Genomic DNA, 16255 nt, shown 5'->3' with positions numbered 1-16255 from the left:
ACGGGGAGGCAGGACTTCAGCAGAGGAGTGGGGAGAGGGTCGAGGGAGCAGGTAGTGGGTTTGGAAGAGCTGATGAGTTTGGAGATTTCAGTAGGGGTGACCAGGTCAAACTGGGAGAGGAAGCAGTGTGGAGGAGGGGTAAGGAGGTCAGTGGAGATGTTGAAAGGAGGGGCCTTGGTAGGTGGTGGAGTAGATGCTGGGGAGTCGGGTACAGGGGATAAAGATTGATAGATGGTGCTGATTTTATCAGCGAAAAAGTGGAGGATTGAGTTGCAGAGATCCGGAGTAGAGGTAGGGAGAGTGTTGGCTCGAGGCTTGAGGAGGTTGCCCACTGTGGAGAAGAGGGTTCTGTGGTTTTGGCAGGGTTCGGTGAATATGGAGGAGAGGTAGGCAGATTTTGCAGCAATGAGGGCATCTTTGTAGTCAGTGAGGTGGAGTTTGTAAGCTTCAAGGTGGACTGTAAGAGATGATTTCTTTGTGAGTCGTTCAAGTCGGCGACCAGTCTGTTTCAGTTTACGAAGTGCAGGTGTGCACCAGGGTGAAGATGTGTTGAAAGTTACGGTTCTTGTTTTGAGGGGGGCCATAGTGTTAAGGGAGGTAGACAAGGTGGAGTTGAGATTGTTTGTGAGGTCATCAGGTGAGATATGGGTTGAGTCCAGGGGGAGAGTGGTGGAGAGCAGGTCAGAGAGATGGTGGGGATCAATGGATTTTAGATTATGGAAGGTGATTTTTCGGAGGAAGCGGGGGCGAGGTGTCAGAGAAGGGATGGTGAACCGTATAAGCTTATGATCAGAGAGGGGGAAGAGGCATGGATGGAGGTCGAGTATCGGTTGATTTGTGGAGCAGACCAGGTCAAGGATGTGACCTTTGTCATGGGTGGGAAAGGTGACGTGCTGAGTGAGAGAGAAGTTGTCAAGTAAAAAGGCGAATTCAGATGCGAGCTTGCAGGTGGGGGAGTCCATGTGAATATTTAAGTCACCAAGTAGCAGCAGACGTGGGGAGAGGGATGAGGCAAGTGTGAGGAGTTCAGTGAAGTCAGATAGGAAGGAGGGGTTTGGTTTAGGTGGCCGGTAAATGAGGATGACTGTCATGGAGGAAAGGGCTTTGAAGGTGAGGAATTCAAATGATGCTACTGGGGGGAGGGTGAGTTCAGTGATCCGAAAGTTCTGGTTGAAAATAACAGCGAGGCCACCTCCATGGCGGGAGGGGCGGGGTTTGGAGATGTAATTAAATCCAGGTGGGGATGCTTGATTGAGGGAGAAGAAGACATTGGGTTGTTGCCAGGTTTCAGTGAGCAGAAGGAAGTCCAGAGTGTTGTCGAGGATTAGCTCATGGGCAAGGGCTTTGTTGTTGAGCGACCTGGTGTTGAGGAGGGCAAAGTTGGCATTGTGAGTGGGTCGAGACCCTTCTCGACCCGAAACGTCACCCACTCCTTCTATCGGGAAGCTGCCTGCCCCAATGAGTTACTCCAGCATTTGTGTCTACAGTTTAAACCAGCATCTGCAGTTCCTTCCTACAACAAAAATATCTTTTCTATTTTGTCCATTAATACTGTGGTACCCTTGCTACAGTCATCCCTGATTTTCTATACTATACTACCACTACTGTGATAGACATAGACAATTATCTGTTTTGTGCCCCTTCACAGATCACTTACTTTCTGCAGTGCGAAGTGAAGTTCACCATCTTGAACAGTCACTCCACACCTCCATCCCCCACCAGGAAGGTCTTAAAGCGCTCCGTTTCTTCCTCAACCGCAGAACCAGCCAATTTCTGTCTACTAACACTCTCCTCCGCCTAGCAGAGCTGGTCCTTACCCTTAGCAATATATCTTTCAACTCCTCCCACTTCCTCCAAATCCAAGGCGTAGCTATTGGCACTCACATGGACCCAAGCTCTGCCTGCCACTTTGTAGGGTATGTCGAACAATCACTGTTCCAGGCTTACACTGACCCTATCCCGGAAAGCTACCTCCGCTACATTGACGACTGCATCGGTGCTACCTCCTGCACCTATGCAGAACTCACTGACTTCGTCAACTTGACGACTAATTTCCACCCTGCACTCAAATTCACTTGGACCATCTCCGACATCTCCCTACCGATTCTAGATCTCACCGTCTCCATCACAGGAGACAGACTATCGACTGACATCTATTACAAACCCACTGACTTCCAGAGCTATCTAGACCACACTTCTTCCCACCCTGCTTCCTGTAAAGATTCAATACCCTACTCCCAATTCCTCCGTCTGTGCTGCATCTGCGGCCAGGATGAGGTGTTCCATACCAGGTCATCGGAGATGTCCTCATTCTTTAGGGAACAGGGATTCCCCTCTTCCATTACAGATCAGGCTCTCACTTGGGTTTTCTCGATATCCCGCAGCTCTGCTCTTGCTCCCCCTCCCCCCCCCATTCGTAACAAGGACAGAGTCCTCCTTGTCCTTGCCTTCCATCCCATCAGCCGTCGCATACAGCACATAATCCTCCAACATTTTTCCCACCTCCAACCGGATCCCACTACTAGCCACATCTTCCCTTCTCCACCCCTTTCTGCTTTCCACAGAGACCGTTCCTTCAGCAACTCCCTGGTCAACTCGTCCCTTCCCACCCAAACCAGTCCCCTCCCCAGGTACTTTCCCCTGCAACGCAGGAGATGCGACACCTGTTCCTATCCCTCCCCCCTCGACTCCGTCCAAGGACCCAGACAGTCTTTTCGGATGAGGTAGAGGTTCACTTGGCGATCGTTTCGCTGAACACCTCCACTCAGTCTGCCTAAACCTACCTGATCTCCTGGTTGTTCAACACTTTAACTCCCCTTCCCATTCCCATACTGATCTTTCTGTCTTGGGCCTCTTCCATTGTCAAAGTGAGGCCCAGCCCAAATTGGAGGAACAGCACCTCATATTTTGCTTGGGTAGCTTACACCCCAGTGGTATGAACATTCACTTCTCTAACTTCAAGTACAGCTTGCTTTCCCTCTCTCTCTCCATCCCCTCCCCCTTCCCAGTTCTCATACCAGTCTTACGGTCTCCGACTACGTTTTATCTCTGCACCGCCCACTCCCCTGACATCAATCTGAAGAAGGGTCATGACCCAATACATCACCCATTCCTTCTCTCCAGAGATGCTACCTGTCCCACTAAGTTACTCCAGCTTTTTGTGTCTATCTATTCACCATCTTGAATGTGAGGGTTTTCTCTCTTCTCACAAGCTGCTTGATTGTAAATTCCACAATCCATAATATTTTTGTTTTGTGTAAGGCAATTCATGCTTTTTTGGGGACATTTTTACATTGATCAATAATTTAACTATTTTATTTCAACAGGTTGCACCAGAGGAATTCAAAGCCAGCATTAATCGCATTAATGGCTGTTTAAAGAAGAATCTCCCCGTCAATGTGCGATGGCTACTCTGTGGCTGCTTGTGCTGTTGTTGTACGTTGGGCTGCAGCATGTGGCCAGTAATCTGCCTCAGTAAAAGAGTAAGTTTCCATAGTATTTTAATAATCCTTTGGATCACTCGGTCAGAACAAACTTCAGTTTGAGTGAAGGTAAAGAATGTTATAGTCATACTGTGTGGTAATAGGCCCATTCGCTGAACTTGCCCCCACCGACCAACATGTCCTATCTACACTAGTCCCACCTGCCTGCGTTTGGCCTATATCTCTCTAAATCTATCCTATCCATGTACCTGTCTAAATGTTTCTTAAACATTGCGATAGTACCTCCCTCAACAACCTCCTCCAGCAAGCAGCTAATTCCATATACCCATATTTGTGTAAAAAAAAAAAATAATAAAGTCACCCCTCACCTTAAACCTATGCCCTCTGGTTCTCGATTGCCCTACTCAGGGCAAGGGACGTTGTGTATTTACTCGATCTATTCCTCTCACGATTTTGTACCCTTCATCCCCCTGCGCTCCAAGGAATAGAGTCCTAGCCTGCTCAACTGCTCCTTGTAGCTCAGACCCTTGTTTCTTACCAAAATCCTCGGAAAGCTTCTCTGCACCCTTTCCAATTTGACATCTTTCCTATATCTTGATGCCCAAAGCTGAACATAATACTCAAAATGTGGTCTCACCAACATTTTATATAAATGCAACATAACCCAGAAATCGTGAATGCATTGGTGATTATTTACCAATGTTTTATAGACTCTGTGCACTGGAGGGTAACTAATGTAACCCCACTTTTTAAGAAAGGAGGGAGAGAGAAAACGGAATTATAGACCAGTTAGCCTTACATCAGTAGTGGGGAAGATGCTTGAGTCGATTATTAAAGATGTAATAGCAGCGCATTTGGAAAGCAGTGGCAGGATCGGTCAAAGCCAGCATGGAATTATGAAGGGGAAAAATGCTTGACTAATCTTCTGGAATTGTTTGAGGATGTAACAACTAGAATGGTTAAGGGAAAGGCAGTGAATGTGGTGTATCTGGACTTTCAAAAAGCCTTTGACAAGGTCCCGCACAAGAGATTAGTGTGCAAAAATAGAGCACATGGTAAGGGTAGGGTAATGACATGGATAGAGAACTGCTTGGCAGACAGGAAGCAAAGAGGAATTAACCGGTCCTTTTCAGAATTGCAGGCAGTGACTGGTGGGGCGTCGCAAGGTTCAGTACTGGGAACCTTGTTATTTACAATATTAATGATTTAGACAGGAAAGTAGACTATTATCTGAATGGTGGCCAATTAGGAAAAGGGGAGATGCAACAAGACCTGGGTGTCATGGTACACCAGTCATTGAAAGTAGGCATGCAGGTGCAGCAGGCAGTGAAGAAAGCGAATGGTATGTTAGCTTTCATAGCAAAAGGATTTGAGTATAGGAGCAGGGGGGTTCTACTGCAGTTGTACAGGGCCTTGGTGAGATCATACCTGGAGTATTGCGTACAGTTTTGGTCTCCAAATCTGAGGAAAGACATTCTTGCCATAGAGGGAGTACAGAGAAGGTTCACCAGATTGTTTCCTGGGATGGCAAGACTTTCATATAAAGAAAGACTGGATAGACTCGGCTTGTACTCACTAGAATTTAGAAGATTAAGGGGGGATATTATAGAAACTTACAAAATTCTTAAGGGGTTGGACAGGCTAGATGCAGGAAGATTGTTCCCGATGTTGGGGATGCCCAGAACAAGGGGTCACAGTTTAAGGATAAGGGGGAAGTCTTTTAGGATCGAGATGAGAAAAACATTTTTCACAGAGAGTGGTGAATCTGGAATTCTCTGCCACAGAAGGTAGTTGAGGCCAGTTAATTGGCTATATTTAAGAGGGAGTTAGATGTGGCCCTTGTGGCTAAAGGGATCAGGGGGTATGGAGAGAAGGCAGGTACAGGATACTGAGTTGGATTATCAGCCATGATCATATTGAATGGCGGTGCAGGCTCGAAGGGCCGAATGGCCTACTCCTGCACCTATTTTCTATGTTTTTAGACGAGGGAATTAAACGTAACATCTCCAAGTTTGCGAATGACACAAAGCTGGACCAGTGTGAGGGTGACTTGGATAGGTTGGATGAGTTGGCAGATGCAGTATAATGTGGAGAAATATCCACTTTGGTGGCAAGAACAAGAAGGCAGATTATTATCTGAATGGTGTCAGATTAGGAAAAGGGGAGATGCAACGAGACCTGGGTGTCCTTGTACATTAGTCACTGAAAGTAAGCATGCAGGTACAGCAGGCAGTGATGAAAGCTAAAGGCTAATTGGCCTTCATTGCGAGAGGATTTGAGTTTAGGAGCAAGGAGGTCTGACTGCAGTTGTACAGGGCCCTGGTGAGACCACATCTGGAGTATTGTGTGCAGTTTTGGTCTTCTAATTTTAGGAAGGACATTCTTGCTATTGAGGGCGTGCAGTGTAGGTTTACCAGATTAATTTTCGAGATGGCGGGACTGACATATGATGAAAGAATGGGTCGACTGGGCTTGTATTCACTGGAATTTAGAAGGATGAGATGTGATTTTATAAAACATATAATTCCGAAGGGATTGGACAGTCTAGATGCAGGAAAAATGTTCCCCATGTTGGAGGAGTCCAGAACCAGGGGTCACAGGTTAAGAATAAGGGGTAGGCCATTTAGGACTGAGATGAGGAAAAACATTTTCACCCAGAGAGTTGTAAATCTGTGGATTTCTCTGCCACAGTAGGCAGTGGAGGCCAATTCACTGGATGTTTTTAAGAGAGAGTTAAATTTAGCTCCTGGAGCTAACGGAATCAAGGGATATGGGGGAAAAGCAGGAACAGGGGATGATTTTGGATGATCAGCCCTGATCATATGGAATGGTAGTGCTGGCTCGAAGGACCAAATGGCCTACTCCTGCACCTATTTTCTATGTTTTGACGGCCCCTCTATACTCAGTACTCTGTGATGAGGGCCAAAGAGGTGAAAGCCTTTTGGACCACCCTATCTACCAAGGAACTATGTACCTGCACTCTGCTCTTCAACACTCTGCAGAGCCCTACCATTCACTCTGTAGGTCCTGCCCATGTTGGACTTAATAAAATGCAACACCTCATATTTCTCTGTATTAAATTCCATCAATCAATCCTCAACCCACCTGTCCAGCTGATCAAGATCCTGCTGCAATTTCTGACAACCATCTTCACTATCATCACTATTTTGTGTCATCTGCAAACTCGCTAATCATGCCATGTATGTTCTCATCTAAATCATTGATTGTAAACTGATGTTTCTTGTCAATCAGTATCAAGTACTACCTTTCTTGTTACAGCACGATAAAACGCAGAGCAATGCTTCTTTCACCCCATTTTAACAAAATGTCTTAATCCCAACAATAAAGAAAAACTCAACTTCCACCAATGTGAGATTTTCCCCAGTTGACTATCCTGTCAGAAATTCTCAATTTGTCCTACTTGTTGCCAAAGTAAATCGAGTTTTACGAAGTGGAAAGCTAAGACTAATGCCCCTGTCCCACTTCGGAAACCTGAACGGAAACCTCTGGTGACCTTGCGCCCCACCCAAGGTTTCCTTGAGGTTCCCGGAGGTTTTGATCATTCTCCCTAATGGTCGAAAGCGGTTTCCACGTAGTCGAGCCTTCTTCTATGTTCCTGCGATTATTTCAACAAAATTAAAGCTGGCCTCGACTTAAAATAGGTTGCTGTTTGGTCGAAGCCAGTGGAGTGGGGTCGCTATTTACTTACAGGCAGTCGAAGACAATCTCCTTCGCTGACCGTCAGCAAAGATCCTATAGGATCTTTGGTTTTCAGGACCTAGAAGATCCGCCGGAAGGTAAAATGTCCGCTAACTTTATTAAACTTCTTAAAACTGCCTCCACTCCTTCTCCCCATCTCTCTCCCCATCTCTCTCCCCCTCTCGCTCCCCCTCTCACCCCCCCTCTCCTCCCCCTCTCTCTCCCTCTCTCTCCCTCTCTCTCCCCCTCTCTCCCCCCCTCTCTCTCCCCCCCTCTCTCCCTCCTCTCTCCCTCCTCTCTCCTCTCCTCCCCCCCTGCTCTCCTCCCCCCCTGCTCTCCTCCCACCCTGCTCTCCTCCCCCTTCTCTCCTCCCCCCTTCTCTCCTCCCCCCCTTCTCTCCCCCCCCCCTTCTCTCCCCCCCCCCTTCTCTCCTCCCCCCCTTCTCCTCCCCCCCTTCCCCCCCCCCTTCTCTCCTCCCCCCTTCTCTCCTCCCCCCGTCTCTCCTCCCCCCTTCTCTCCCCCCCTTCTCTCCTCCCCCCCCTTCTCTCCTCCCCCCCCTTCTCTCCCCCCCCCCTTCTCCCCTCCCCCTTCTCCCCTCCCCCCATTCTCCCCTCCCCCTCCATCTCCCCCCTTCTCTCCTCCCCCTCCATCTCCCCCCCTTCTCTCCTCCCCCCCTTCTCTCCTCCCACTCCATCTCCCCCCCTTCTCTCCTCCCCCCCTTCTCTCCTCCCCCCCCTTCTCTCCTCCCCCCCCTTCTCTCCTCCCCCCCCTTCTCTCCTCCCCCCCCCCCTTCTCTCCTCCCCCCCCCTTCTCTCCTCCCCCCCCCTTCTCTCCTTCCCCCCCCCTTCTCTCATCCCCCCCTTCTCTCATCCCCCCCTCTCCCTCCCTCCCGTGCTCTTTAAAGGACTTATCGTGCTTTTTGCACGATAAGATTTTTGGAAATTCCTTCTCTCACCAGAAATAAATTCTAACATGCGTGGGAAGTCATGGAATTCTAGAGTATGGAGGCTTAAATTATTTTTTGAATTACGAACGGATTGAGATGGATTTGAAAAGACATTCTTTTAAATTATGTGGATTACTTTCCACCTGAAATCTTTGCAGTTAAAGATAAATTCCAGCATTAAAACAAATATTCTAAATACCTTTTAAACTAATTTTAAGATATCCATTCGGCTTCATTGCAAATGCAAATGTTTGCAAGAAGCTTTTAGGCTGAAGGTTACGAATTGTAGATTGAACCATGTAGCTAAACATACATAATCCTTGATTTATAGGTGCCAAAATACTGTTTTAATAAGGAAGTGGTGGAGATGGATATATTTACAAAATGTAAAATACTTTTAAGATCCCACATATGAGATTAGTGGGCAAAATTAGGGCACATGGTATTGGGGGTAGAGTGCTGACATGGATAGAGAAGTGGTTGGCAGAGAGGAAACAAAGAGTATGGATAAACGGATCCCTTTCAGAATGGCAGGCAGTGACTAGTGGGGTTCGGTGCTAGGACCGCAGCTATTTACAATATTGGAAGTGTTAAACCATCCTCTTGAATGGGTGGATATGCTGAAAGTAGATGGTTAAATCCAATAGTTTGGTTTGCAATTGAATGTTAACTTTCAATGTGTCAAATTCATCCCTGACTGCAACCTCCTCATTTTTCAGGAGTTAAAAATCAAATTGGACATTAAATCAAATGTATACTCTTGTCATGCAGACTAATCTTTATCACTAACATTAGATTTGATTGAAATTGTGTTTCATTCAATTTTGAAATTCTTTTCAAGAATAGTCAGAGTTGTTATTCCGATATGTGTTTGCAGTATATCAGCTCTCAGCTTGAATTCCATTAGAAAAACAGTGCCATTGGAATCAGCCCTAAAAAGGTGTGATTAGAGCATTATACCTAGAGATGCGTTACTGACCGTATTGGGAGCTTGAGTGAACCAATTCCTGCTTTACAGTTGTAATAAGGTTGTAAGGTCATAAGTGATAGGAGTAGAATTAGGCCATTCGGCTCATCAAGTCTACTCCGCCATTCAATCATGGCTGATCTATAGCTCTCTCCTAACCCCATTCTCCTGCCTTCTCCCCATAACCTCTGACACATGTACAAATCAAAAATATATCTATCTCTGCCTTAGAAATATTCACTGACTTGGCCTTCACAGCCTTTTGTGACAACGAATTCCACAGATTCACCTCCCTCTGACTAAAGACATTTCTCCTCATCTCCTTCCTAAAAGAACGTCCTTTAATTCTGAGGCTATGACCTCTAGTCCTGGACTCTCCCACTAGTGGAAACATCCTCTTCCCATCTACTCCATCCAAGGTAATGAGGGCATGGAAGAAGACTCTGCCATCTGCAGACACTTCTCCAGCAATGATGTGGTTAAAGTAATTTCTTCACTATGTGGCTTGATGTGAACAACAGGGACAATGTTCAATATTTGCCTTATGGATAGTAGGCAGGCTGGCCAGGAGCTACCATTGACCCTGTTACTGTTGAATCTTCAAGCTGGGATGACGTGTGTAGAAAAACCAAGAGATGACGGCAGCTTGCATCACATCCAAGAGGTGACGAGGAATTCAGTAGAATATCAATGTACACAGCAGTCACTGATCATCTCGGCAATGGCCTTGACTCACTATGTTGGCCAGAATGCTGTTCTGAGCCCCACATCCAAACACTGAGTAACAGTCCCAGCCTGCCCTGTACCAGTGAAATAAAAATGAATGCTGGAGACAGAGATCTCTTCCAAAGGCTAAGAATATACTTATTCTTTCTACAGGGGCTCTTCTTGGACAACACAAAATGGTCTGAGTTCAGTATTCCACTGTAAACATTTTTTTGTCTACAATTTTTTATTTGTGAGTGAATGTGACTTAAATGGAACAGGAAACTTACTGAGAAAGTGGCATCCCATATAAACGTTCTTTCCATTTACAATAATGCGTTGATTATTTGAACATGTGCACTTGTGAATATAAACTCTGGTAAAACTCTGATTATTTAAGGAACATTTCTTGTTTTAAATTTTAATTGTTCACCATGTATAATTAGTCTTTCAAGCAGATAACCAAGTCCTTAAAAGAAATTCAATTCAGTTGTTTCTACTTATTTCTAAAGTTCTGAATGCTTCTTTTATGTAAAATTTAACCTTCTTGTCAGAATGTATTGACCATAATTAATGACCAGTTTTATTTGGCTGTCAATTAACTTTTGAACAAGAAGAGCCAGCATGAGAATAGCATAGAATTATTCACACATTGGATTACATTCGAATCCAGCCATTGAAAAGACCGGGAACAACAAAAATAATGCAATAAACCGTGTCTGGAAATGCTTTAATAGCATTAGCATGAAAATTGACGCTTTATTTTGTAGGTTAACAATCGTCATGACATTGACTTATTCTTGAGATAGATGTGCTTAGCCATGAAATGTAACATTGTAAATTAAATTACATCATTATTGTTCAATGCAACTGTTGCAACAAGATTCTATTTTTTATGTATATAATAATGCAGCCATACATTAGAGAATTGTTGATACCAAAATAATTGTAAAATGTAATAATATCTGATGCTGTTAGGAATATGTTAGAATATACCAAAATCCCATTGATATAGTGCTTGTAAATTTTATTTGGGGTTCCTATAACAATATTTAAATATTTTCTCTTTTCTTTCATCTTTACTTTGGCGCCATTAGTGTATACTGGGACATGTGTACTACTTTTCTTCCTGCAGTCAATCACAATCTCCTTTGTCTTGCTGGCATTTAAGGAGAGGTAATTTTCTTGGCGCCAAGTTACAAGGTTCTTAAACTCGTTTCTGCATTCCGTCTCATCATTATTTGATATCAGGCCCACTATGGTGGTGTCGTCTGCAAACTTGTAAATTGAGTTGGATTAGTAATTGGCTACACATTCTTGAGTGTATAAGGAGTATAATAGATGGCTACGAATGCATCCTTGCGGGGCATCAGTTTTTAGAATAGAAAGATTAAACGAGAACTTACCGTTTGAAGTTTGATCTTTATTTTATGGTTGAAGTGAGAGACTACGTGAAGAACCCGCCAGCGCGCATGCGCGTCAATCTTCAAAGCAACTGTATGAAACCACAGATCACTTGCACCAAATTAAACTATAGAAAGATTAATAACGATTGACTTACCGAATGATCTTGTATGAGATTCGGGGTTGGGAGTGGAGGGCACGTAGTCTCTCACTCCAACTTCTCATAAAACAGATAAACCATAAATGGTAGAAAATACATGGGCCATTAACAACATGATGCTAACTTTACATACATGTACATCACCCTTAATTGGACCACAGTCCCAATTGCCTTTGGGTTAGACAATAGCTCATGCAACACTGTTCAGAATTCTATCTGCAACCGTCCAGACATGTTCAACGAAATTTTATAACTTGTGAAAGTGCGCTTATCTGAGCCTCCTGCTGTTGCAAGAAAGTGATCAAAGGGAAATATCCATTATATTGGCTGTTGACGATCCAGCCGCCCTGGTAGAGTGAGACTTGAAATGATTTGTAATCACTCCTGCTTTCAGCTGCTTATACTTTATCCATCTTGAAATAGTCTGCACCAACAATCTCTTGTGAAACTATTGTATAACTACGAAGAAACTTTTCTTTCATCTCACAGGTTCTTAGTAACTTCCGTGTACCTTTTTACATAATAAACACCCCCCAATCTCCGATCTGGTGGGTATGCTGTCAACTCCAACTTGTACCCAACCGTGCCTGTTTTGCTTTATGAGTTCATTCACATAAAATGCTACCCTCTTGTCAGATATGACCGAGAGATTCAGACGGGGATTGTATAAAGACTGTGCTCTTTGTGCTGAAATCAGTGTCATGAGCATGATTAACTTAAGTAACTGCTCCAACGTTTGGGATACAGCTGATGATAATTTGTATTAAAAAATTATACTGATTACACATTTAGCATGTGTTGAGGGATTCCTCAAACTCCCTGCCTCTAAGCAGGAGATATCTCTCACTCTTGTGGACAGCCTGATAACCTCAAGCATAGATGTTGAGACAGTGCTTCCCTGACCAATATGATCCATTTGGACAGCCAGTTTCGAGTTGGTCTACCTTGCACCAGGGTAGACAAGCTGCTCCTTCTGGAAGCTTTCAGAGGTTGCTGTGCAGGCCACGCTGCCAGCGTCTCTGAGCCCGGTTCCAACAAGCTGCTCCATTTCGGAACTTTCAGCAGTTGCTGTGCAGACCAACCTGCCAGCGTCTCTGAGCCCGGGTCGTCAACCCGCTCTTTTTCAGAGCCAGTGGAAGGTACTAGCAGACTATGCTGCCAGTGTTGCCGAGCCCGGGTCGCCAGGCTGCTCCATTTCGGAGCTTTCACGGAGGTTAGTAAGCAGACCTTACCTGCCAGCCTATCCGAGCCCAGGTCGACCTCCTTGGTGGAGCTTCAGCGAATTTCCTTTTGCAGGCCATGCCTGTCCACATCTTCAGCCCCAGGCTTGCCAAACTGCTCCCTTTCAGAGCTTTAAACGGACATAGCTGTGCAGGTCGCGCCTGCCAGTTAATCTGAGCCTGGTACGACAGGCTGCTCCTTTGGAGCCTTGGTGGAGCTTACTGTGCAGGTCGCGCCTGCCAGTAACTCTGAGCCTGGTGCGACAGGCTGCTCCTTCGGAGCCTTGTTGGAGCTAGTTCGCGCCTGCCAGTTTACTCCGAGGCCGGCCGCCTGCTCCCTTCCGGAGCCTCAACGGCGGTAGCTGTACAGGCCGCGCCTGTCAGCCACCGAACCCACTACATCTATTTTCGGATCCAGCGGGCTGTTCCTGAAAGAAAAATGCCTTGCCTGCCGGAGCACTTTAGAATAGCTCCGAATTCCGCGCCATGCGTAGACGTATTGACACGCACGCGGGAGGATGGGTTCTTCACGCAGTCTCTCACGAGACTTCGATATAACATTATCATAGAGGATGATTTGTCACCTATCTTCGCTGCTTGTGCTATGTTGGTCAGTAAGTCTAGGATCCAGATACAGAGGGGTGAGCTGATTCCAAGTTCCACAAGTTTGGAGATGAGGTTGGTTGGGATAATGGTATTGAAAGCAAAACTATTGTCGATGAATAGGTGGTGTTTCGTTTCAGGTCAGGACTTCGGACTGACGATGGATGACGTTTGGGTTCGGAACATTCTTCAGTCTGAAGAAGTTCCTTGACCCAAAATGCTGTCTGTCCATTTTCCCTGCATGGATGATGCCTGACTGCTGTCCTCCAGCAATTTGTTATGAGTTGGCATGGGGGGGGGGGGGGTGGTTGAGAAAATAGTAGTGCAAGAAATTGGACACTTGTGTATTTTGTCACATGATAAAAACAAATGTTTTTTGGTGATGGCCCCTCCAAGTTTGGAATGTAAATCTGATCCACCCTGCAAAAAAAATCTGTACCATTACGCATAGTATACCATTGTTGCTCTGACCACATCCCCCTTCCTAATCCACATTTTCAAGAGATTTGTAGAGGGAAGGAGCTTAAATTGCTTTCAATGTAATTTTTAAAAAAAACTTCTTGCGATTTAAAAGCACTTAAAGGACATGGAGGTAATCTCTAGTAATAACCAGAATGAGGCATATTCTACTGAATAATGAAGCTTGGCAGGTGTTCCCAATAGGATTTCTCTGGCAGGAAATGGGAAAGCTTTCATAAAATATATAGCTTTTAGTCTTAGTTTTGAAATGAACTTTTACATAGAACAGTATAGCACAGGCCCCAATGTCTGTGCCGAACATGATTCCAAATTAAACTAACCCCTTTTGCCTGCACGTGATCCATATCAGACCATTCCCAGCAGAGTCATGCTTGCACAACAGCTTAAAGAAGGCTTTCGACAAGGTCCCACATAAGAGATTAGTATACAAACTTAAAGCACACGGCATTGGGGGTTCAGTATTGATGTGGATAGAGAATTGGCTGGCAAACAGGAAGCAAAGAGTAGGAGTAAACGGGTCCTTTTCACAATGGCAGGCAGTGACTAGTGGGGTACCGCAAGGCTCAGTGCTCGGACCCCAGCTATTTACAATATATATTAATGATCTGGATGAGGGAATTGAAGGCAATATCTCCAAGTTTGCGGATGACACTAAGCTGGGGGGCAGTGTTAGCTTGTGAGGAGGATGCTAGGAGACTGCAAGGTGACTTGGATAGGCTGGGTGAGTGGGCAAATGTTTGGCAGATGCAGTATAATGTGGATAAATGTGAGGTTATCCATTTTGGTGGCAAAAATAAGAAAGCAGACTATTATCTAAATGGTGGCCGACTAGGAAAAGGGGAGATGCAGCGAGACCTGGGTGTCATGGTACACCAGTCATTGAAAGTGGGCATGCAGGTGCAGCAGGCAGTGAAGAAAGCGAATGGTATGTTAGCTTTCATAGCAAAAGGTTTTGAGTATAGTGGCAGGGAGGTTCTACTGCAGTTGTACAGGGTCTTGGTGAGACCACACCTGGAGTATTGCGTACAGTTTTGGTCTCCAAATCTGAGGAAGGACATTATTGCCGTAGAGGGAGTGCAGAGAAGGTTCACCAGACTGATTCCTGGGATGTCAGGACTGTCTTATGAAGAAAGACTGGATAGACTTGGTTTATACTCTCTAGAATTTAGGAGATTGAGAGGGGATCTTATAGAAACTTACAAAATTCTTAAGGGGTTGGACAGGCTAGATGCAGGAAGATTGCTCCCGATGTTGGGGAAGTCCAGGACAAGGGGTCACAGCTTAAGGATAAGGGGGAAATCCTTTAAAACCGAGATGAGAATAACTTTTTTCACACAGAGAGTGGTGAATCTCTGGAACTCTCTGCCACAGAGGGTAGTCGAGGCCAGTTCATTGGCTATATTTAAGAGGGAGTTAGATGTGTCCCTTGTGGCTAAGGGGATCAGAGGGTATGGAGAGAAGGCAGGTACGGGATACTGAGTTGGATGATCAGCCATGATCATATTGAATGGCGGTGCAGGCTCGAAGGGACGAATGGCCTACTCCTGCACCTAATTTCTATGTTTCTATGTTAAAGGCCATTATATCTGTTTAAGGAGGAACTGCAGATGCTGGAAAATCGAAGGTAGACAAAAATGCTGGTGAAACTCATCAGCATCTATGGAGCGAAGGAAATAGGCAACGTTTCGGGTCTAAACCCTTCTTCAGTCTGAAGGCCATTATATCTGCTTCCACCAAAACCCCAGGCAAACTATCCAAGCATCTACCACCATCTGTTTATATTTAAAATATGTCCAGCACAACCCTATTAAACTTTCCCACTCTGACCGTTAAGCTATGTCTTCTAGTATGTAAAACTTCCACATCCTTCCAGCAATTGGGCAACCAGAATTGCACACAATACTCCTAATGTAGCGTATCCAGAGCCCTATGGGGCTGGAACATGACTTCCTGACTTTTTTTCACTTAATGTCCCAACTGAAGCATATCATAAGCCTTCTTTACTACCTGCATTTGGCCCATATCCCTCTAACCTTTCTGGTACATGTATCAGCCCAATGTAAATGTAACTGTGCGTACATCAACAACTACTTCTGGCAGCTTGTTTCATATACACGCCACCCTCTGTGGATAAATTGCCCCTTGGATTTCTTTTAAATCTTTCCCCTTTTACTTTAAACTTATGCCCTCTAGTTCTTGATTCCCCTGTCCTGAGAAAAAGACTGTACATTCACCCTATCTATTCCCCTCATGACTTTATACACGCCTCCAGAAGATCACTCCTCAGCATCCTCTGCTCCAAGAAATAAAGTCCTAGCCTGTCTACTCTCTCCCTATAGATTTGGCCCTCGAGCCCTGCAATATCATCATAAATCTTCTCTGTACTCTTTCCAGCTCGATGGCATCTTTCCTATCGCAGGGTGATCAATGCTAAACAAAATATTCCAGGTGCGGCCTCACCAACTTCTTATACGGAGGGGTGGAGAAGTTTATGATGTTAGCGATAGAAGAATAAATTTGGAAAATTATAGAAGATATGGCCCCCTCCAAATCCTGGGAGAGTAGGAAAAGATGAGGTGGGGGTGCAAAGATCAGGTGGATGGTGATTAAATTACAAAATGTGTGGGA

At 45.2% G+C, this 16255-nt stretch overlaps 1 protein-coding gene across 1 annotated transcript in view; it reads left to right on the top strand.

Annotated features, from left to right (window-relative positions):
* chic2 (cysteine rich hydrophobic domain 2) overlaps positions 1 to 16255 on the top strand; it is a 62114-nt gene that overhangs the window by 23590 nt on the left and 22269 nt on the right. The window contains exon 3 of the mRNA XM_033028797.1: positions 3327 to 3482. Within this exon, the coding sequence (XP_032884688.1) occupies positions 3327 to 3482 (156 nt within the window). The remainder of the gene's footprint in view (positions 1 to 3326; positions 3483 to 16255) is intronic.

The sequence above is a fragment of the Amblyraja radiata genome, chromosome 1 (assembly GCF_010909765.2).
Source record: "Amblyraja radiata isolate CabotCenter1 chromosome 1, sAmbRad1.1.pri, whole genome shotgun sequence".
Classification (NCBI taxonomy): Eukaryota; Metazoa; Chordata; class Chondrichthyes; order Rajiformes; family Rajidae; genus Amblyraja; species Amblyraja radiata.
Note: the sequence above shows the minus strand (reverse complement) of the source record. Positions and strands in the feature narration are given on the sequence as shown.